The 22,003-nt window shown below is 32.6% G+C and overlaps 1 protein-coding gene across 1 annotated transcript in view; it reads left to right on the top strand.

Moving 5' to 3' along the window:
* The window catches only part of LOC148627219 (NACHT and WD repeat domain-containing protein 2-like), a 54,324-nt gene that overhangs the window by 2,751 nt on the left and 29,570 nt on the right, over positions 1 to 22,003 (top strand). The window contains exons 2-15 of the mRNA XM_088569784.1: positions 54 to 508; positions 1,014 to 1,216; positions 1,804 to 1,919; positions 2,371 to 2,585; positions 2,747 to 2,878; positions 6,421 to 6,546; positions 9,694 to 9,899; positions 11,056 to 11,198; positions 13,714 to 13,819; positions 14,489 to 14,695; positions 18,730 to 19,057; positions 19,374 to 19,526; positions 19,911 to 20,060; positions 20,370 to 20,586. Of these exons, the coding sequence (XP_088425910.1) occupies positions 54 to 508; positions 1,014 to 1,216; positions 1,804 to 1,919; positions 2,371 to 2,585; positions 2,747 to 2,878; positions 6,421 to 6,546; positions 9,694 to 9,899; positions 11,056 to 11,198; positions 13,714 to 13,819; positions 14,489 to 14,695; positions 18,730 to 19,057; positions 19,374 to 19,526; positions 19,911 to 20,060; positions 20,370 to 20,586 (2,757 nt within the window). The remainder of the gene's footprint in view (positions 1 to 53; positions 509 to 1,013; positions 1,217 to 1,803; positions 1,920 to 2,370; positions 2,586 to 2,746; positions 2,879 to 6,420; positions 6,547 to 9,693; positions 9,900 to 11,055; positions 11,199 to 13,713; positions 13,820 to 14,488; positions 14,696 to 18,729; positions 19,058 to 19,373; positions 19,527 to 19,910; positions 20,061 to 20,369; positions 20,587 to 22,003) is intronic.

Raw genomic sequence — 22,003 nt, 5'->3', positions numbered from 1 at the left:
CATCATTCATATGAAATGGAAAAGCTTCATGTTTTGTATTTATCTTATTGTAGTCCTAAGGATGAGTCTGGTATTAACACAGCTTCCCAAAGCATACCTACAAATGACAACAGACAAAATAATAGCAAAACCACACCTGCAGTGGCTGAAACCAAGAAAGAAACAGAACAACAAGCAACTGCATCAGGGTCAGGACAGGTGGTTAAAGCTGAAACCAAGAAAGAAACAGAACAACAAGCAGCTACATCAGGGTCAGGGCAGGTGCTTAAAACTGAAACAAATGATACAACAAATAAAACTAAATTGTCTGAGGAGCAAAAGGCAAAAGCAATGAAAGACTTAGATGCTTTGAAGAAACAGAGTGATGATCTGATGAAGATGATACAGGAAGCCATGTCTGTGCTAGAAAACAGTGTAAGAAATGATGCGGTCTATCAGGGTAATGTGTCAAAAGAAATATCATCTCCTGCTAAAATCATCAGGATTTTTACTAGTAGCACATTTACAGGTACATGTAATTATAGTGATAACAATTTGAAAACTATAGAAAAAAGCATAGATAAAGATGTTCTTGTAAAAACATTATAAACATGAAAAACTGTTACCCAACTTATTAGTAATAAAAATGCATTAAGTCTTCTATAATTTATGGCAAAACTAGAAATATGGTCTAGTTGGCTTTTTCTAAGCATAGAACTGCAGTTGATGAAAAAAAATAATTTGCCAATGAGAACCTATTTTGTATTTAAATATGAACTTGTTATAAAAATACATGAAAATGGATAACTTTATATTAACTTTCTATCAAGTTCATATTTGAATATGAAACAGATTCTCATTGGCAAATAATTTTTTTCATCTACCTCTTAAGGTAGAAAATACATAAAAATGTTAATGTATAGTTGTAGTTATGGTTACTATGGAGCATAAAGTCTGAAAACATTCAAAGAAAAACTCTATGAGCAAAACTTTACATTGTGAATCTGTTGTTTGTATATTTTTTCCCACTTTAGATACAAAATATGAGAGGAATAGAATGATGGAGACCACTTACCCTCACCTTAAAGCTTACTGCCAACAGAAAGGATTTGAGTTCCAGATAGTTGACATGAGATGGGGAATACGAGATGAGGCAACTAATGATCACATGACTACAGAAATATGTCTTCAAGAAATCGCCAATTGTCAGAAGTATTCAGCTGGGCCAAATTTTCTGGTTTGTAGATTTATACCACATATACTAGTCAGGAATGTGAAGTTGTTAGAGAGTACTGTCAATGTAGAATTTTTTATTTTTATGAATGCTGGTTCAAACATTTTGTTTGGGTATTAATTTCATGGTCAGACATCTTACTGTCTTAAACAAATTATACATTGAAAAATATTTTTGCCTGAAATTATTTTCACAGATTTTTCTTGACTGTGAAAGTAGTGAAAAATACAGAATGTGTAGTTGTTCATTTCATCCTCAAACTACCTTACAATGGAATATAAGTATCAAAAACAATATTTTGTATGTTGATTAACATTTTTAAGTGTTAAACATTGGTTGGACGAAAAGTGTATCGGGTAATTCCAAATTAAAAAAAAAGGAAAATCATCTAAAAAATGGAAACTTCATTCAAATTTATTGATTTATGAATAAATGAACAATAGAGGAAAACTCATACCTCAATTGAAAATGTATAGTTTTACAAACTAAGTTTGATTTAAAAAAAAAAATTTGAATAACTTCAATTTTCTCTGTCAAAAGACAAATGTGAAAACTATCATTTTTTTAAGCCTATAATAAATTTGTTTTAGTCACTCTTGTCACATAAGTATGGGTACCGGACTTTACCAAGGAAGATAAATGCTGATAACTACGAGAAAATAATACAACATGTTGATTCAAGTGATAAAAAAGAACTGTTATCGAAGTAAGATATCAAGATAGGTAAAATGGACCATATATCATTGAAGATCTATATATTTTTATTTTTATGATGTTTCTGTCTTAATAGAAAAGAATAAAGAAGAAAGGTATAGTATATGAGAGTGTTGTCATTCTTAAAACTTGTTAAAATAATTTGAGTTTTCAAGGATGTAGGGATTAAAGCAAATTTCTGTTGCTTTTCATTATAAATATCGTGCTTTATGGAACTTGCCATTTTTCACAATAAGGAATGAAAGAAAATTTTCATCACTAAAATCATTGCCTCTTGACAGATCAAATTCAAATTTGGTATGTGGTTTTACCTGGGTGGGGTATATATTTTAAGCCATTTTGGTCTCTGTCCAGTATCAATTTCCTATTTTGTGATATTGCATACATATAAGGCATACCTGGCACTTCAACACATGCAATTTTACAATGTATGTTTGTTTTAGATGGTACAAAAAAGATGAAAACTGTGTTCCTTCAATGTACATACTACAGCCTATAAGTGCAAATCTCCCTGATTTTGTCACTAAGGAAGATAAGAACAGGCAGACAGAGGCCAAGAAACAGTGGTGGGAGGAGAGTGATGCTATGCTTGATACACTAATTGCTGGTGCTGAGAAAGCCTTATCCTCAGATGAAGCTTATAAATTTAAAGTGTCAGGTAATATTTTAGAATACTTCTAGTGATGATTAACAGAAGATTCCTGAATTAGAATTAGAATTATTTTGTTTGTTCATTTAACTGTGTATATTACTTACTACTGCCATTATTAGTGTTAACCAAAAAATGATATGCTGATTTTGAATATTATATCATTTCAGTCACTCATGCGGAAATCATGTCTGGTGTGCTCAAAACAAAACAAGATGTGGCCAAAAAGTGTGTTTGGGTGAGACGTAACATAACAGACATTGACAAGCAACAACCATCATACCAACTGTCTAGATTTACAGGTAAGTGCTGTGAACAAAAAAACAATGTTTTCAAAAGTCTTTTTCTGTTTATGATTTCATAATACCTAATTTCATTTATAGTCTGTTTACTGTTTATTCTGTACCAAAAACGGACATACCAAAACTTGGGGAGATTCTGACCTGGAGTGCTCATTTTGATGTATTTCAGTTGTCTCTCTGAAAATGTCAAAATAAATACCTTAAAATATTTACTTTGGGCTACACAACTAAGCATCCATCGAAATCATGAATGCCAAAATTTTTGTACACCTTTTTGTCTCAAAACCTCCAAATTTTACAGCCTCCAAAATAACTTTCTATATGACCAACACAGTTTGTTTGTTCTGTAGTGTTGATAACCTGAATTACTTGTAAAAGTATAAACTTTACCAAAAATTTCTTCACCATAAAAGTGTAAACTTTATTTCTGATACTGAAGAAAGCAACTATTATGCTGTGCAGTAACTGTGGCTCTAACATGAAAAGATTGATGAATTTTAACAATGTTTATTATTTATATTTTAGTAACTTAAACATCAAGAATGTGTACTTCATTTTTTTTCCAATTTTATTTAATGCAGGATATAACTGTGGTATAGTAAGTTATACAGTTGGTGATTGTATTGGCTGTGAATTGACATTACTTAGTTTAATCATGAATACAAAATATATCAAGTAAATCTAAATTTTCATTCTGATTCAAAGAACACTGAGTGACCAGAAGAAAGTATTTTTTATATTTTTGTCAAAGGATTATATTTTAAACTTACAAAAACTTAACCCAGTATTAGGAATCATTGAATAATGTAAGTTTAACTAAAGTAGTAAATCTGATGCTGCTGATGAGAAGGTACTCCTTAAAAATATCAGGACTTTCTGTGCATGTATTTATATTTTGTTGGTATTTTTTAAATCTTAAACCATATGTATTGATATTTAGTTATTGTAATGGTCAATCCACAGCAATGATATATCTGTGCATGATATTGAATTTGAACATGTTGAATGCTAGCTAGGTGAACAATAATGCTATGAATTTTTAGTCATTGTTGCAAGGCTTTATTACTGCCAAAAATAGAACTTAGCTTTGATATACAAATTTTTACAGAACCATGATGTAATTTTTCTACATTGCATTTTGTAATAAAATTGACAAACATTAATAATAAGCAATAATAAATTTGCATTCAGTAATTTTCATGTTAGTATGAAAATTGTTAAACACTTGATTTCTACAGTCATTACACCTTTGGACTTAGGGATTACATAGAAATAACAGGTTTCTGCACTTTTTTTTACTGAACCCTTGCTGATATTGGGCTGAATTTTGGTATATGAGTAACCCCATGAGTTGCAAGTTTAGATTTCATTCCACTCTGCTGCTTTCCATGGACATTACAGGCCTTGCATATTGAAAATTTTTTAGGGTCCAGTATGTGGGCATGATATGTGAGCAAGGTTCTTTAATTTAAGCTCATCTTGAACAAAGGTCCATGGGTGCTGTTGTCATAACTTAGCTTTCATCATCTGTTGTCAACTTGTCATCTGTTATTGCAAAGTTTTCATTAAATTGCCCTCTTCTGAAATCTTTTAGTGGATTATACTAAATTAGAGCACTTTGAAAGACTAAAAAGGATGAATTTTGTGGGTTTTAGCTTGTGACTTGAAAACTGTAATAGATAGATATAAATCCTTATTGCATGGCCTTATTAAGTCTCTAAGAGATTAGGTTGTATGGCAATTACTTATAAGAGTTACTGCTCTTTAGAGGTAAAAAAAGACTTTTTTACCTGCAGCTGGTAAGTAAATCAGACTCAGAAGAGCTTTTGCTATAGTATTTAGCTACCAACTGGAAATTAAGCATTATGTTGGTACATTTTGTAGTTTTATTACCCCAATGTTTTTTAAAATGACGATTTAATTTTTGGACGTACCATAATTGAGCAATTTATGTTAGCTGCCTATAAATTTCTTTGATATGCTAGGGTTTATACCTATAATAAATGACCATTGGAAGTGATTCAGAAGTTATTGAATTATTGTACTGTCAATTCTGTCTAATTAACTTAATCATGTGAGTCTATGTGTATTTTTATTCAGTGCAAAAAGTTAAAATAGTGTTTGTATTTGGAAGTTTTATTGTACTATAACACTTGGATAATATTATACAAAGAGGAGAAGGTTTGTACTTACCAATATATAGCTTCTTACTGTTGAAACTTGTTCCCAAATTAGTTCACATAATATATCTTTTCAATAGTCAAAGTGAACGTATGGCCACAGACCCATAATTATTGGTTCCATAGAGTTCTATATATTTTTTCACTGACATTTTTGGTTATAACTTGGATCATATCATTCATCGGAATGTAAGGAACCACTCAAATCAACGTGAATACACTAGTGACACTCCACAGAAAATATCAGGGGACAAAGTGTGATTCATTTTCTGTTGATAATTCCTAAATGTCTTCTGGAACACCAAAATAATCTTTGAAACTGGCACTGGATTTGCTACTGAAATAATTCTTTTTAGTATATATTATATTTTATCTATCATTTTGTCAAAATTTCCAAAGATTTTTAAGTCTCTAATACACTGCACTCTGAGTAATTAATTTACTGATATTCTTGCACAAAATCCAAGTATCTGTTGGAATTAATTGTCTGTCCAGTACTACTTTTTCATCTGACTCAGGTCAAAGTTCATTACGAATATTGAGCCATATGCTGGCATTTTACCTCCCTTTCTCTACTACTCAGGTCAAAGTTCATTACAAGTATTGTTCCATTACTCACGTCAAAGTTCATTACCATAATTGAGCCATTCGCTGTCATTTTGCCTCCCCTAATCTCTATTATCAATCCACAGTAGACTTTAAATTCAAGTACAGACTAGTACTTTTAAACCAATATGAAAGAAACTAGAAAGGAATGATGATATATTATATGGGTGGCACTATACAATTGATTATTTCTGGTTCCACATAATCAGGCCTTTCATTAAGAGGCGGTACCAGGTACTGTTACCCTTCTAAACTACTGAAAGGTACCTCCAGAATTTTAAAATTTCATACATTTTTATTAAACAAAATGATGAAAAGTACTTCTTACAAAACAAAAGGTACCTGCATTGTAAAAAAGTACTGAAACCCCTGCATAATTTATAAAATTGGTTTGGTTTGGTCAAAATTCAAACTTTTCAAGATGGTCTATTGCAACAATTATAAACAGTCTAGTTTTGATTTTAGTCAGTTGGCATCTGCGGTGAGTACTGCTATTCAGTTGCCATTGGATACTAACGTGAAAATATTTTTGCCTCTATACTATCTCTGCTAAATGAATTCAAGGCCTGTGATTGACCAAACACAGAGACTGTTGTTTCAATAATTTAAAATATTCTGATTTTTAAAATGTTGACAGTAATTCATAATATTAGTAATGTATGTGTTATTGTCAGATTTGGAGGAATCCTAATGTGAAATGTGCTCAGATGAAATGCATAAAAAGGGTTTCATATTATTTTTAACTATTTTCTGTAGAATGCAATGGACCAGACGAAAAACTTGATATGATACGCCATTTAATGAATGACCTTAAAAGAGACATGTCAGAGAGACTACCTGCAGAGAATATCTTGACATATGAAGTGTCCTGGCAAGAGAGAGGTAAAAAATACTTTGTAGTACTGTTATCTTATGGCCTTAATAGTTCTCCTAAACCTAATATCTGCTTATTATCTCAAACAATTACATGGTGGCCATGGTATTTGAGTCCGTGTGCCTCTTAATATGATCTTTTTAAAACTACTGTTCAGGTTGTTATGAAATTCATTTAATTCGTTTGAAAACCAAGAGCTACATATAGAAAATAGGGTCAGACAGTTTTTTTTTTTTTCAAATTTTACAAAAAATGGTAGTAGGTATGGAAAGACTGGTAATGGTGAAAATAATAAGAGGAACCAGTATAACTGGATCCAATTTTTTGACTATTTTAAATTTCCAGATTTAACAGTTTTTAAATGATAATTTGGAAACATTTTATGGTAGAAAATAAATATTTTTATGAAATATGATAATAGATATACAGTTCACATCCCTATGAAGTTTCAGCTTACTCAAGCAACCTTTGTAGTTGTTATGACCCTTATAATGTTGGGTGCACAGTTTTAGGCATATTTATGTTCTAAAGGATACAATTCACATTCCTGCCATATTTCAGCCAGAAATTACATTTTTATTACAGAAATCTGACAAAAGATAACAAAGACAGTAATGTTACCATTTAGTCTCTAATATTTAAGAATTATTTACTTAATTTTATACACTATAACTAACTTTTGGGCATTATATTCTGCATAAACCACTAAGCAGCATAAAGCATTGCTGGTAAAAAATTGAGAAAACAAACAATTCATATAATTTAATATCTAATGAATTCCAATCCAAATTAAGATTTGACCCTTAATCAAACATTTTTAGTTAGCTATTTTTTTAATCACAGACTGGGGACCAAAAGACGTTCTGCAAAATTAGTTTGTACAAAATTGCCTACTTTATGGCAGGTTAGTTTGATAGGTGTAAAATTTGGTGATTTGTGAAATATTACCTACAAACAGTATGTTATGCTGTCTAGGGAAACCAACCAGTCCGAGAACTTATTGCTTATCAAATTACATTATTTTTCATGATAAAGGTCAGATTCTCAATGAGACTCTAGTTTGTTATCTCATTACAATAGAATTTCATTCGAATCTCGATCTATCAAACTCTGGAGAGTGAAAATCTTGGTTAACTTGAAACTTATTTGGCAGTCCCAGTATAACTCCTCTTACTCTAATACAATTTTACCTCTGATAACTTGAAATCAGATCAATCAAAATTTTGTATAACTTAAGGTTTTCAATCAGTCCCTTCAATAGGTTGTTCAGGTTAATGAACTCACAGGGGCTCAAGTTCATGAGTTAAATTCATAGAATGGCTAAAAATTACTGAAATACTATTTTAATGATTTTTCACGTTTACTGTCCATTGCCAAACACTGAAAAAGGACCTCGATTTTATCTGACTTGGGTTTCATGCCAACAATGATATCTGATAAACTCTGAAATTTTATATGTTGAAATGATATCTGCTGATTTAGATTTGTGCCAAACAGATGATAGTAACGGTCAGATGTATTTCAATGACTAAGTTTGTTTTGCTAGTGAATCTGAAATTTTTATTGTAGTAATTATGTAGTGTACATGGTTTGACAACATTCCTTAATTTAGGTTATTCAAAGCAACATATTACGTGACTATGACATTTTGGTTGTTGAAAAAATATACAAGATTTTCCCCTGAAACACTAAAAGTCTCTGAGAATTTATAACATAACTTATATACATTATGCAGAAAATGTCTCATGAAATGATGTTCAAGACAACAAAGAATACACTAGTGAAGTATTTTTTTAAAGGGAAGTAAATGTCCCAACACAACAATTCATTTAAAAGCAGAAACTATCTCATATCAATATATTCCTGGGTTTAACTTGACCTCAGATGACTCAAATCTTGGATAACTCAAATATTTTTGCCTGGTAATTTAACTTAATGAACTAACGATGCATTCACTTATTAGCACACCTGGCATGAAGGGCCATTTGAGCTATTGCCTTGACTGTGTCAGTCATCCATTTCTCAACTGAAACTACTGGACAGGTTGTAGCCAAACTTTGAATGAACGTTGTATAGAGTATTTTAACAGTCAGTGTTTGGGAATTTTTTATTTGGCAAATAATATGGGCACCATTACTAAAAATCATAGGTGTCAAATTGAAGAATTTGCAAATTACTCAAGAACAGGTAGGGGTAACTGAAATCTGGCAGGAGTAAAATTGTTCAGCATGATGAAGGTACATGTAACTTAAGTTGAATGAGTAATGGTTCGTGAAATGGATTTTTTTTATACAAATTTTATATTTTTGAATTTGAAAATCTTCTCCTCTGAAACATTTTAATGGATTGTAACCAAACATGGCATGAATGTTTTATAGAACATCTTTAACCATCTGTGCATGGTGATTTTTAATCTCCCAAAAACATGGCCACCTTTACTAAAAAAGAGCATAGGGGTCAAATTGCAGAATTTTGCAAGTAACTCGAAAACATTTGGGTTTAGCTAAAATCTAGTAATGGTAAAATTGTTCAGCATGATAAGTTGGACCTATGCCAAAATTTTCAGAAAGTCCTTTTGATGGATGGATGAGTTATGGGTCCTGAAATGGATTTTTTTCCAGAATTTTACATTTCAAACTTTGAAAATCTTCTCCTCTGAGACTACTAGTAGGATGGATTGCAACCAAACATACCATGAATGTTTGTTAGGATATCCATAACAATCTATGTCTGGAGAGTTTTGATCAGTTGAAGAACATGGCCATAATTACTAAAAATTGAAGATATTGTAATAATAACTCGAAAACCAATGGATTTAGCCAAATTTTCATGAGGTTAAATTGATCTACATGGTGAGACAGACGTATGCAGAAATTTCATAATGATCTGTTGATCAGTGTTGGAGTTATTCCTCTTGAAGAGTAAAATAATGACTATGAGAGATTTATTTCATGATATGAAAACCAGGTGAATAACTAAGGTGCTTTTTATTGATTAAATTATTCATGTAGTGTAAAGAGCCCATCTTTAGAAAGCTAAAAAGACAATTTTTGACCAGATGAACAATTCAGGCTCTTTAAGGCCTCTAGTTATGTCTAAAGGGGGGGGTTGGGCAGTGGATACTGATGCACATTTAAAAATATTTTAATTTAAAGGCTTGGATCCCTCCATCCAAGAGCACAACACATACCTTGAAAAGATCTGTGAAGATTCAGAAAGAAAGTTAAAACAGCTTGTGGATGGTATCATTGCCGAGGACCAGAAGAAGATGGACCTTCCTTTTAAGGAAGAAATTAAACAGCATATTTTGTTCTGTCAGGGAAAAATTGCTGATTTTCAAGGGAAAGAGGATATCCTGAAGGTAAATTGGGCAGTTTCAGAATTTCTTCTTCGACACAGACAATACCTCAATGTCTGTAATACATAGTACCTGACAGGCTTGTTATTGGAAATTGGGATTTTGACAGTTTTCTATCAAAATATGCATGTTTAATTTGGTAGCTTTCAGACTGGTAAGTGTTTAATTTTGGCATTTATTAACAATGGAAACAAACAATCCTTCATCATCCTAAAAGTTGATGCTACCAATGATGATTATTTGCCATAGTTTATCTGGATTAAAGGAAGGATAATTTAAATGGTTATGTAAATATCAGGCAACTGTTGTCTGTCACTTATAATAATTAATTTTTATTTCAAATCTGTAACAACTTATTTCTTAAGTCATACATATTCATGTATAAAACTTGCATTTGTCTGCATCTATCAACACACTACTATGTATTGGCTCTTTAAAATCTTGTAAACATTTTATTTTGGTGTGTTTAGTTTTGACACTTTTTAGAGAGGCACCTAAATAAACCTTAATAGAACTGAAACCGCAATATCCCAATTTACAGTAGTTTAAAGTGATACATTTTATCCATCCCTCTTTGCTGCATGGCTTGCTGTTATTTACTCTAATGCCTTGACCCTGTCTTAACCTTTTTATAGTTTTTAGCCAGAAAATGTGTCTGTAATGTAGAATTTCTTATCAGAATCACATGTATGTTATGTTATATTAAATTTATTGTAAAGTATGATAATCACATCTAATTTTGAATGTTCCAGTGCAATGTTCAGTTATCTTGATTTTCAAGAGGAGATAATTTAGTCTGTGTTTATATTATACATCTACATGTTTATAAACTGAAATATTTTAATATGTATATCTTTGTTGAGACCATTTAGACTAGGATTATAAACAAATAATCAAAATTTTACATAAAACATACTTCACTTCATTGTTCCATACTAATTGATAAAAAGATGTTTGTTATATATTAAACTTTTATTTCATTATTGAGTTTGCGAAAAATAAACATTTGAGCCTAGTATGAGGGATTTTAACTCTACTTTCTTTTTGAAGTTATGTCGAGCCGCCATATTTACATCTCGCCGGACATCAATTAACCTTGTGAAATTATGAACATCCATAGATTCTAACTTCATGAGTGCCTTGTTTTAACACTTTGTAGATTGCTGAGGAATATGTAAAAGGCAAGTCTCCCTATCCTTTGGTCATCCATGGTGCATCTGGTAGTGGTAAAACATCTTTAATGGCAATGATAGCTAAGAAATCCTTCGAATGGATGGAGGGAAAAGGAACTGTTGTAATTAGGTATAATATGGTATAATATGACCATTTATGATTATGGGAGTAAAAAAATTGGATCACTTAGTATGATTTTTTGCCTAGATGTACTGAGAAGAAAAACATAGATAATGAGGAAATCACATCTCAGTTCACTGACTTTACAAAAACTTTGATGTACAAATTTGGCTTGAACTGGTGAAAATGCTTGGCACAGCCATGCATTTTCCCATAATTCTAAGCCTCATCAGTATGTAGTTTATATATGAACTGTTTATGTCTATTTATTAACCAACTATCCAAAATATGTTAAAATATGTCAAAAACTGATCATTTGATATGAATTCAAACCGGGCATCTGTATGGGGCCAATATGGATCAAACCAGAGCCAATACGGCATAAGAACTTCTGGTCGTTTGAAACCGCCATTTCGAATTAGATATTCTAACTTCATTACCCTGCTGGATTATTTATGCATATGTACCTTAACATGTATATAATTTACCAAACAAATAAGAAACTTAAAATAAGGTAAGAAAACTTTATTTTGATTCCACATGTCATTCAAATACAATCACAAACTCTAAGGAGCTTCAGACCAAATATGAAAGCATTCATTATGTAACATAAACAAGACAAACTAGAATCAAACAATATGCACATAGAAAACCAAAAAAGGAATCCAAAATAATTATGATATGCAAACCAATAATTTACTACACCTGGCCTATTGTAATGTCTAAAACAAAAGAGCATAATATATCTTCAATTGCTCATTTGTATATCAAAAATGTGCTTTCAGAATTGTGTTATTTCAGGAACTTTGATCAATAGGACTAAAAGGAGCAGAAACACAAAAATCTTCCATTTTATACAAAAGGATACTTAAGGTTGATTAATGCAAATTAACCTACATGTTCTTGCTAAAACATGAAAACAACTGTTCTACAAATCCAATAGTTGAGTTGGTTAATAAAATTGTCAATAAATATGTAATTTCATATTGGCCCTGTTATAGGTTTCGGTCAATCATATTGGCCTCGACAGCCGTATTGGCCCTCAGCGATGCCTCTTGGCTAATATGACCACCTCAACCAATATGACAGACCTCAAACGTATAACAGGGCCAGTATGAAATTACATATTTATTAACATATAGTATTGAATAACTGCATTTAGTAATAAAATTAAACATATTGACTACTTTATTTTATTTCTCTGCAGGTGGAAAACTTTTTTATCTTTAGTTTGTTCAAATTCAAAATGAAGTGATAGTTGTTTTTTTTTTTCACTGTAATTTGTATATATGAGTGATACTTGTAGGCAAAAGTGATTTTGCTTTGGGAAGGAAAAGTATAACATTGACATGAGCAGTAAGAGTCTTCTGCTTTTTAAGTAGGGCTCAGGCTATTTGGCAATTTGGGTGCAATAGTCACCTTGGTTTCGTTCACTTTAATAAAGCCCATTTTCATATGAAGAAAACAGTTGAAATATTCTAAGAATGTATTACAATTTTACATATGGCTTTAATAATTCAATATGTGGCATATCTTAGTGATTTTATTGGTTGCAAAGTTCAGTTTATGATATTAGAATATTACAATATATCACTTTTAGTTTATTTTTATATAATTCTGATCATGAGATTCTTCATGCTTATAGCCATTTTTGATTGGTCGAGAACATCTTTGCCAGAAAGTTCATACTTGCATGAACTTTGCCAGATCGTTCAAACATGCATGAAGGCCAGTCAACCTGAAACTGATATGGTTTCTGTGTAGTTCAAAAGAGTGTGGCAACAAACTAAACGGCATAATATAGTCGTAAGAATAGTTTATTACATCCACATTGATTTTACTGGTCAAGTTTGTTTATAGAGAGTAATTTTCAGCTTGGGGAAAGAAACTTGTAAATGCTTTAAATCTAACTACCAATAAATTCGCCCCAAAATTAAATTGTCCCAGAACTAGTTTTTATAAATACATTTACTGGTTCAACACATTTCAAAAAGATCCATTCATACATGCATGAACGACCGAAAATAGCTGTTTAATCCAATAACTTGGGTAAATAGGGGCAACTCTTTGGCTGTACCTGTTTTGGGATAAGCTACAGCCTGCCCTGTGGTATGAGGGTTTCTTGTCATTCATTGAAGACCAATGGGTGGCCTTCAGCTGACTTTTTCATCCTGATGGAGCTGTTGTTTCTTTGACTTATACACCATACCTATTTTCAGTAACTAATACTTCCTGCCAGGGTTTGACACTAACTTCATTTGCTTGGTGTTCAACAGGACTACTTCAGAGGTAAAATAGGTAGTCCACAGACAGTAGTGACGGTCCTGTTCTTAGATTTTATGAATAATGAGACAAAGTTTAGATAGCCCATAGGACTACCATGAACATTTTGCAAGTAGTCCTCTCCAAAATTAGGGTGGCACAGGACTACCAGACTACTGTTAGTGTCAATCCCTGGCTGCATTAATCAGCATATTTATGTGTCAGGTAGTAAGCAGGAACTTAAAAATATATTTCTTTTCAGATTTCTTGGTACTACACCTAAAAGTTCAAACTTGTTTGACTTGCTGATTAATTTAGTAACACACATCAGACATGCCAAAACCATGGATCCTTTAAGAAACACAAATGTAAGAAAATGTATTTGTTATTTGGTGGGTAGGTTTCTTTTTTTGATATGAAAAAAAGCAAGTCTACCTAATGCTACTTTTAAGACGATCATAAAGGTGGAAAGATGAAATATAAAAGGATTCATGGAATCTATTTATGGTTAAAATTACAGTCAATTTTGAAATAATTGCAACAGTTTTAATATTGCATGTAATGCAACTGACTGAAAATCTTGCAGTTATTGAATTATGAATGTACACAATTTCAACCGTAATGACAAAATTTGAGTAATTGTTGCTCACAGTAATTTGTAAATCCTCAGGGCTATTTTGGACTAACAATTGCTTGCAGTTTAATTAAGTGGTAACCTGATGTTGAATGCTTGACAAGGCTTGTGCCACAATGACAATTGAATGTTACCAAGATTTATGACATGTTAAGTAATTTTATCATAGTTGATGCTCATCCTTGGAGATAATTGTTCCTTGGATTCTTGATTTTGTGGTTCTTCAAAACTTGTACCACAGGAAAACAGTGAAACCACAATTAAAGATTTAGGAAGTGTACGGTACTAAATATTATCAATAGCAGATCTCATAGAAGACTTGTATCGAATGGAGGAACAGTAGATTTACCTTTCATAATATTTAGTTATTAATTTTCCATATTTTTATTCTTTTTCTCTCCAGAAATTAACGGAAGCCTCATTAGCCTTAAAGGCTACTATGTTCAAAGTGAAGGACCCGTTAGTGGTTATTTTAGATTCTTTAGACCAGATGGATCCATCATACAATGCCAGAGAATTAGCATGGCTTCCAACACTATTCAAGGCAAATGTAAAACTAATTGTATCCACTCTAGAGGATCCTGAATATGAAGCTTTTCCTGCCCTTCAGGTAAGAGAATCTAGAAGAAATGACTAACCCCCTTAGTAGGGATAAGTTATACATATTACTTTTTGACTAAATTTCTATAATCCAAAATAATACCATATTCAAATAACACCTTGTTTAAAGGAGATTAACAACTAACAAATTTTACTTGTCTACCATTTATTAGTTTAAATAAAAATGTTGCACTTTTGTAGTATGTCACAAAAAATAGAAATGCAGCATAATATTAGATGTACTGTCTATAACTTTAATCAATCTTAGTTTCATGGATGTCATACATCACATCTACCCCAAAGAACTTGAGATATAGGACACTACAGACACTATTGATTAAGTCAACCTCATACATTGTATTTTGACATACAGAGAGGGAAAACTCATGACCAAACTATACGACAAACAGGATACTTTTCATATGGTATTGTCAACTTTCCTTACATCTTAGACAATGTTCATTTAGTACCTGTGTATGGAATTTTTATATCACAATTCATATAAGTTATGCCAGAGCTTGCCGAAACTATGTAGACTTTGTGTACCATGACTTGTAACAAGTAGGCTTATGGAACAGGGTTATGTTGCTACAAGATTAAAGTCATCATTAAAAATATTTTTTGGTGGTCATCATGAACTCATGGATCGTTATGGTCAGAAATTGTAATCGTTATTCAGCTGTAATTGATAACATTTCTTCAAGTAATCATTGTAATCATTAATCAGCCAAACAATTTGATTAAGTGTAATTTAATTTAATCAATTACTTTTCAAAATACTCTTTCAATCTGATTACTTTATGATTACATTTTGATTACAATGGAAATATTAAAGCCTCAAATGGTATTTATGGATAACCATATAGTTCAAAGATTGATGATGATCTAGTGCAATGGTTCTTAAAAATTCAAGTGAAAGTCACAAACTGTTATATTGAACTTGTATATATTTTATAGATTTTTTTGGTTTAATAAATTTGTGAAAGTTGATGTTCTAATATACTTTTTAAGGCCTTCTGAAAAATACAAAATGTTCCAAACCTTTCAGTTAATTCATGGTTATTTGCAAATTCATTGTAATCAGATGTAATCATGATTACTTGCCAATATAATCTTTAATTTAAGCAATTACTTTGAGAAATGCTGTAATCATTACTTTGATTTAATCATACATTTGACAAAGTAATTTTAATTTAATCGATTACATTGCTTTTGGTCCATACTCCCAGTTTTAGTGGAGTCCATGTTGCTTATGGACTTTTGTTTCTGTGTACGTGTTATTTTGGTTATTTTATGTTTTTTGTTGTGTGTGTCTATTTTCCCTGTCTAGTCATCATTCTTTACATAACCACCTGAGCTTTGGTTTCCTTGATTATGTATTGAAAGAGTAATTAAGGGAGCCAAGGTTATAGCAGTAATCAGAAGAATGTAATCCAGGGACAAAGACCCGACAAGGAAAGCAGACATGCACAACAAAGAACATAAGTAACTAAAATCATACATACAAAGTAACAAAAGCAAATGAGCAACTCGGATTCCACTAAAAACTGGGAGCATGGACCAGGTGTACCGGTAGGGTAAGCGTCCTCTGCTTTTCTAGAAACACCTGCCGAGTTGCTCATAAAAAGTCAAGTCTGGGGTAGACAAACGAGGAATGGAAAGCTATGACCTGTTGAATAAATCAGTTTTCATGGTGCAGATGGGTACACCATAACGATCCACGAGTTCATGATGACAACCATAAAACTTCTGTAGTGATAACTATCATCTTGTAGCAACATAACCCTGTTCCAGAAGCCAATTTGTTAGAGTTCCAGCACAATACAAAAAGTCTGTGTAGTTTCGGCTAGCTCTGGCATAACCTATGAGTTGTGATATGAACACTCCATACGTAGGTGCTGAAGGGATGTTGCCACAGATTAATGGAAAGTTGACAATTCTGAATGAAAAGTCATCACGTTTGTTGTAAAGTTTGGTCAGTAGTTTTCCGTTACCATCGAATTCTAAGTGTAGGTCAAGATATGAGGCTGACTTCACAGTGTCAGTAGTATCCTTTATCTCAAGTTCTTCGGTGTAGATGTGATGTATCAAGTCCCCAAAATTAGGATTGTTAAAAGATAATACGTCATCTATATAGCAGAAACCTGGATTAAAGGATCTAGCCAAACGATATTCCTTCTTTTGGACCAGATCAGCTATAAAGTCAGCCTTATAAGAGTGAAGGAATAGGTCAGCAAGTAAAGGTGTACAATTTGTTCCCATTGGAATGCCGACTGTTTGGTGAAAAACATGTCCACCACACTGGAAAACTTCCAGCATTTTGTAAACATCTTCCTCTGTATATTTGGAAGATGATTTGGAATTATTTCTGACAATGTATGAGGAATCTACCAAGGACTATATATTTGTATCTAGGTGTACCATCTTTATTGGAAAAATGACGATGTGTAATGTTGGTGAGTCGGGATTTTAACTGAGTAAGGGGAATATAAGTATACAGTGTTGAAAAATCATAGGTTTTAATGCTATTATATTCAGATAATAGTCTTGAACTGTTTTCTCCAAAAGATCTTTCAAATTTTTCAGGATCCACATTGAATTAATACCACTAAGGGAGTAACAAGTGTTGTGGTAGGACTGCAGACCCTCTTTGACAGTTGAGAGTGTAGAAGTTAAAAGTTTTGAAAGAGGTTTGGTTGTACATTTTGCAGATCCAGCTATGAAACATTTGTATGGATTCTTGTGGAATTTAGGAATCCAGTACATAGACAGTAAATCACAGTCATTGTCCTTGGTTGAGAGACCAAAAGAGGATAGCACAGATTTATAGTTTACCGCAATCTTTTCTTTGGAGAGTGTGGTGGCAGTATAGGTCTTATCACTGCTATTATTTTCTACGTCTGCCTCTGCTAATAAACATTGGATGTAAAACATTTTGCAGACAAAAAAAAATTTGTTTTGGGCTTTGTCTGCTGGTACGACAACATATTTGTCATGTATAGTAGACAATGTTTTCGTACATCAGGGTCTTTGAAAACAGATGTAGCCTTTGCACTCATTGACCTACTTGAAACTTTCATTTGTTTCAAAATTAAAGACTTGATGGCCTTTAAACACTCTGAGAGAGAATCAGTGTCTTCTTCTTGTTTTATCCATTTTCTTGCATAGTACTCGACGGCATCCATAAGAACTTTAAAGATATAATTCCAATTTATGGAGCGTGGTTCACGGTACTTAGGACCTTTAGAAAGGATATTACATAGAGATTCGTTTTCGATGATGGTTGAACCTCCCATAATGACGTGACCAAAAGGACCATATTTGAATGGAGTTTTTGCAAGAACAGTTAGGTAGTTTAGCCTTGAAGTCCTCAATTTCAAGGTTTTGCAATAGCCTTCGGAAAATTTTGGATGCAATGGGTGAAGTATAGGAATATGAAATAATTGGTATGGATTGGTCTGAAATATGGGGGAATTTTGTTGGTAACGTTTTTGTGATGGAGGATGTTAGCCAAATTAATTGCATCTATACCTTTGTTGACAAACGGTAGTGGAAGAAATGATCTTTTTTCTTTATCTTGACTTAACACAAACTGGTTTAAAGAGGCTGTGGAAACCAATATCCAAAATGATGGCAACAAGTCTGTATAATGAAGAGTTAGGGTCAGAAACAGGAGTGTCAAGCCTTGTTTTGTATATGGAGTGTAGTAGAGTGAGAGGTATAGAATAAAGTTTGGTTCTAATGTGATGAAGTCCAAGAGGTTTTTGTATGAAGGGAAGGAGACCATCTATGGAGACATCATGTAACTTAGGTGATGTATAGTGGCGATGGCCATGACTCCTTTCCCATCTTGGATTTTTGTCAAATAAATTCATCACATTTATGTTATTGTTATATTAGCTTGAAAGGTTTCCTATACTTTTGATAGTGCTCAATCATCCACTAAGTTTCCTGTTTGTCAGGAATTTACATATCTGACTTCTTCTTAGTATAATATCGAACTTGCCAGTGGTATCATATTAAAACTTTGTGGAATTATTTTAGGCTAAACTAAAACCAGAATGTTTTGTACCTGTGTCTCGAATTTCTGATGATGATGTCAAATTAATCCTGAAACATTGGTTGGCAAGGAAAGAGAGGATACTGACCAAGGCTCAGGAAAATCTCATTTTGCAATCATTTAAGCAATGTCCTCTTCCATTGTACCTGAATCTGTGTTTCCTGGAAGCTTCACAATGGCCATCTTACCTGAATATTTCAAGCATTCAATTGTTTAAGACTGTGAGGGAGGCCATTAATGGATTATTTTCCAAAATAGAGACCCTTCATGGGAAGATCTTTGTTTCAAGAGCTTTAGGATATTTAACAGCAGGTAAAGTTTAAAATAATTGTTTGTTTTTGTTTATTAAGAAAGAATAAAAGTTTTTGATTTTTAGATTCTTTTAGTTCTCTTTTGGACAGATTTGATTAATCACTTTAGAGTGTTACCTATTTTGACATATGTTTAAAATGAAACTGAAGAAATAAAGTTGGTATTTAAATCATGTTTTGTGCATCCCTTTGGCATGCCTAAATGTAATAGTTTTTTTTATAGATTGGGTTATATTGGGTTCTGTCAACATGGAATTTTAAACCCTAAACTAATTTGATCATCTTGTCAACTGTTTAAATATTGAATATCTTTTCAGCAAAGATAGGATTGACAGAGACAGAGTTAGAGGACATTCTTAGTTGTGATGATGATGTATTAAATGATGTTTATGTTTATTGGACACCTCCTATCAGAAGACTTCCACCATTGTTATTGGCAAGGTTACGACATGACCTTCAACAATATCTAGGCAAGTCTTGTGCCTTACATACTTTTTGTCAATTAAAGGGTACCATGAGTGGGGAAGGGGTCCAGGAATTTCAGTCAGAGTGATGTGTTGAAGAATACCTTACCAAGTGTAGCGAGGCACGAAAATAAAATATGGGATATATTAAGCAAAAAATCTCAATTTCATGCCAAACAATTATATATTTTCCAATTGTAGAGGAAGCTCAACTGGTTCCTTTTAATTCTGGGTCTGGGCACACAATATTTTGTACTGTTCTCAAATGTTTGATGTTTCAGAGAACAGATATCTTCTTAAAACTTGTATATTAAGCATTTTTTTGTAAATTTATAATTCAGTACTGTATTAATATAACTATGAAAACATTTTGGTTGTTCTTAATTTCAGTTGAAAGAGGGGCTGATAGAGCCACTGTCATTTATTGGTACCACAGACAATTTATTGAGGCTGCAAGAGAAAGATATTGCCAAGAGGAATCAAGTCTAATAAGTCTCCATTTTACATTGGCTGATTTCTTTTTAGGATCATGGGCTAATGGTAATCATCTCTGTTAATAAAAAAAAAACGTACATTAAAAAGTTGTGAGAATTTAACAATTAGGGAGTATGTACAGGTAGAAAGGTATAGTCTTTTCCATGGCTGCTGTGAGAAGTACCATTGTTTCTCTGTCATTTCACAAGTCCATTGATCCACTCGATTTATATATATTTCTGCTGAATTCTGTTTCATTTCTCCATTTAATTTTTCATTGCATTTCTAGAGAATGGTTCAACTCTTAAGAGAGGTCTGTATATCCTTTTAGGTGAACTGCTTGTGTATTGATTGTCTTACATTTTATTATTTTAGGCAACAAAAAGCCATATGTCAACAGAAATGGTGAGAGTGGGTTAGCAGACAGGCATGTCGTGGCCCAACCAATTAAACTTGGTATCAAATACAATTTAAGGAAGTTAAATAATCTGGCATATCACTTATCAATGTCCAACAGACTTGAGGAATTGAAAAGTAAATGTTTGATGAACCCTGATTACCTCATTGCTAGATTAGAGAGTACATCCTTAAGGTAGGCATTGAAGTTTACTGAAATAAGGTAGAGAGTACATCCTTAAGGTAAGCAGGCATTGAGGATTACTGAAAAAAGGTAGGGAGTACATCCTTAAGGTAGGTAGACATTGAGGTTTACTGATATAAGGTAGGGAGTACATCCTTAAGGTAGGCAGGCATTGAGGATAACTGAAATGAGGTAGGGAATACATCCTTAAGGTAGGTAGGCATTGAGGTTTACTGAAATAAGGAAGAGAGTACATCCTTAAGGTAGGCATTGAGGTTTTCTGAAATAAGGAAGAGAGTACATCCTTAAGGTAGGCATTGAGGTTTACTAAAATAAGGAAGATGATTATTTACACCACCACCAAAAAAAATGTGGATATATAATGGCATCACCTTGCTGCCCTTTGCATCTGTTAATTTTCATTTATTTATGGTGACTTGAGTAAAACTTATTCAATCTTTTTGAAACTTTAACACATAGTTCCTATGGACATGGCGAGGGCCCTATAGTTTTTGGAGGTTTTTGCCACACCCCTGTTGGAAATAAAAGCTTATTGTTTATCTGAGTTTTTGCTCACCTGGCCATTACTACTGGACAGAATTCAGTGAAAATTGATGTGTATCTTCCGTACGTTATCTTGCGCAAAATTTGTGATTCAATGTTTGATCCATGGAAAAACATGGCCACTGTTACTTAAAAAAAGAGCATAGGGACAAGACAGCAGTTTTCCGCATATGTCTCAAAAGCCATTAGTTTAGCCAAATTCTGACGGGATAAAAGTGTTCAGCATGATCAGATTTATCTGTAGCCAAATTTTCGTGAAAACTATGTGGCCAATGTTGGAGCTAATGCCCTTTGAGCTTGTTTTTGCTATTTGATTATATCAGCTTAAAAAATCTTCTCAGAAAAAAAAAACATGACAGATTTTAATGAAAGGTGGTATGAGTTTTCCTTAGGGTATTCTGCACAAAATCACTGTTCAAATTATTTGATCCTTGAAAAAACATGGCTGATAACAAATAGAAATAGAACATGGGGTCAGACAGCAAATTTTTTTGGGCATTTATTTCCAAAATATGACTTGGCAAAAGTGTTCTGCTAGATGAGATCTATCTGTAGCCAATTGATCATGAAAATCTGATGATCCATGTTGGAATAAACCACTAGATGATATCTATCTGTAGCCAATCAATCATGAAGATCTGATTACCCATGTTGGAATAAAAAGCCTTGTGTTTTATTTGTTGTTGCTATTTTTGATGTTGTTACTGTATATACTGGAGTATAAGTCGATCCACCTTTAAATCAGACCCCCCTTTTTTCATGTTGTTACTGTATATACTGGAGTGTAAGTCGATCCACCTGTAAGTCAGACCCCCTTTTTTTGATGTTGTTATTGTATATACTGAAGTATAAGTCGATCCACCTG

Source organism: Perna viridis, chromosome 1 (assembly GCF_037379345.1).
Source record: "Perna viridis isolate PV_CMFRI_1.1 ecotype Kerala chromosome 1, ASM3737934v1, whole genome shotgun sequence".
In the NCBI taxonomy this organism is placed as follows: Eukaryota; Metazoa; Mollusca; class Bivalvia; order Mytilida; family Mytilidae; genus Perna; species Perna viridis.
Note: the sequence above shows the minus strand (reverse complement) of the source record. Positions and strands in the feature narration are given on the sequence as shown.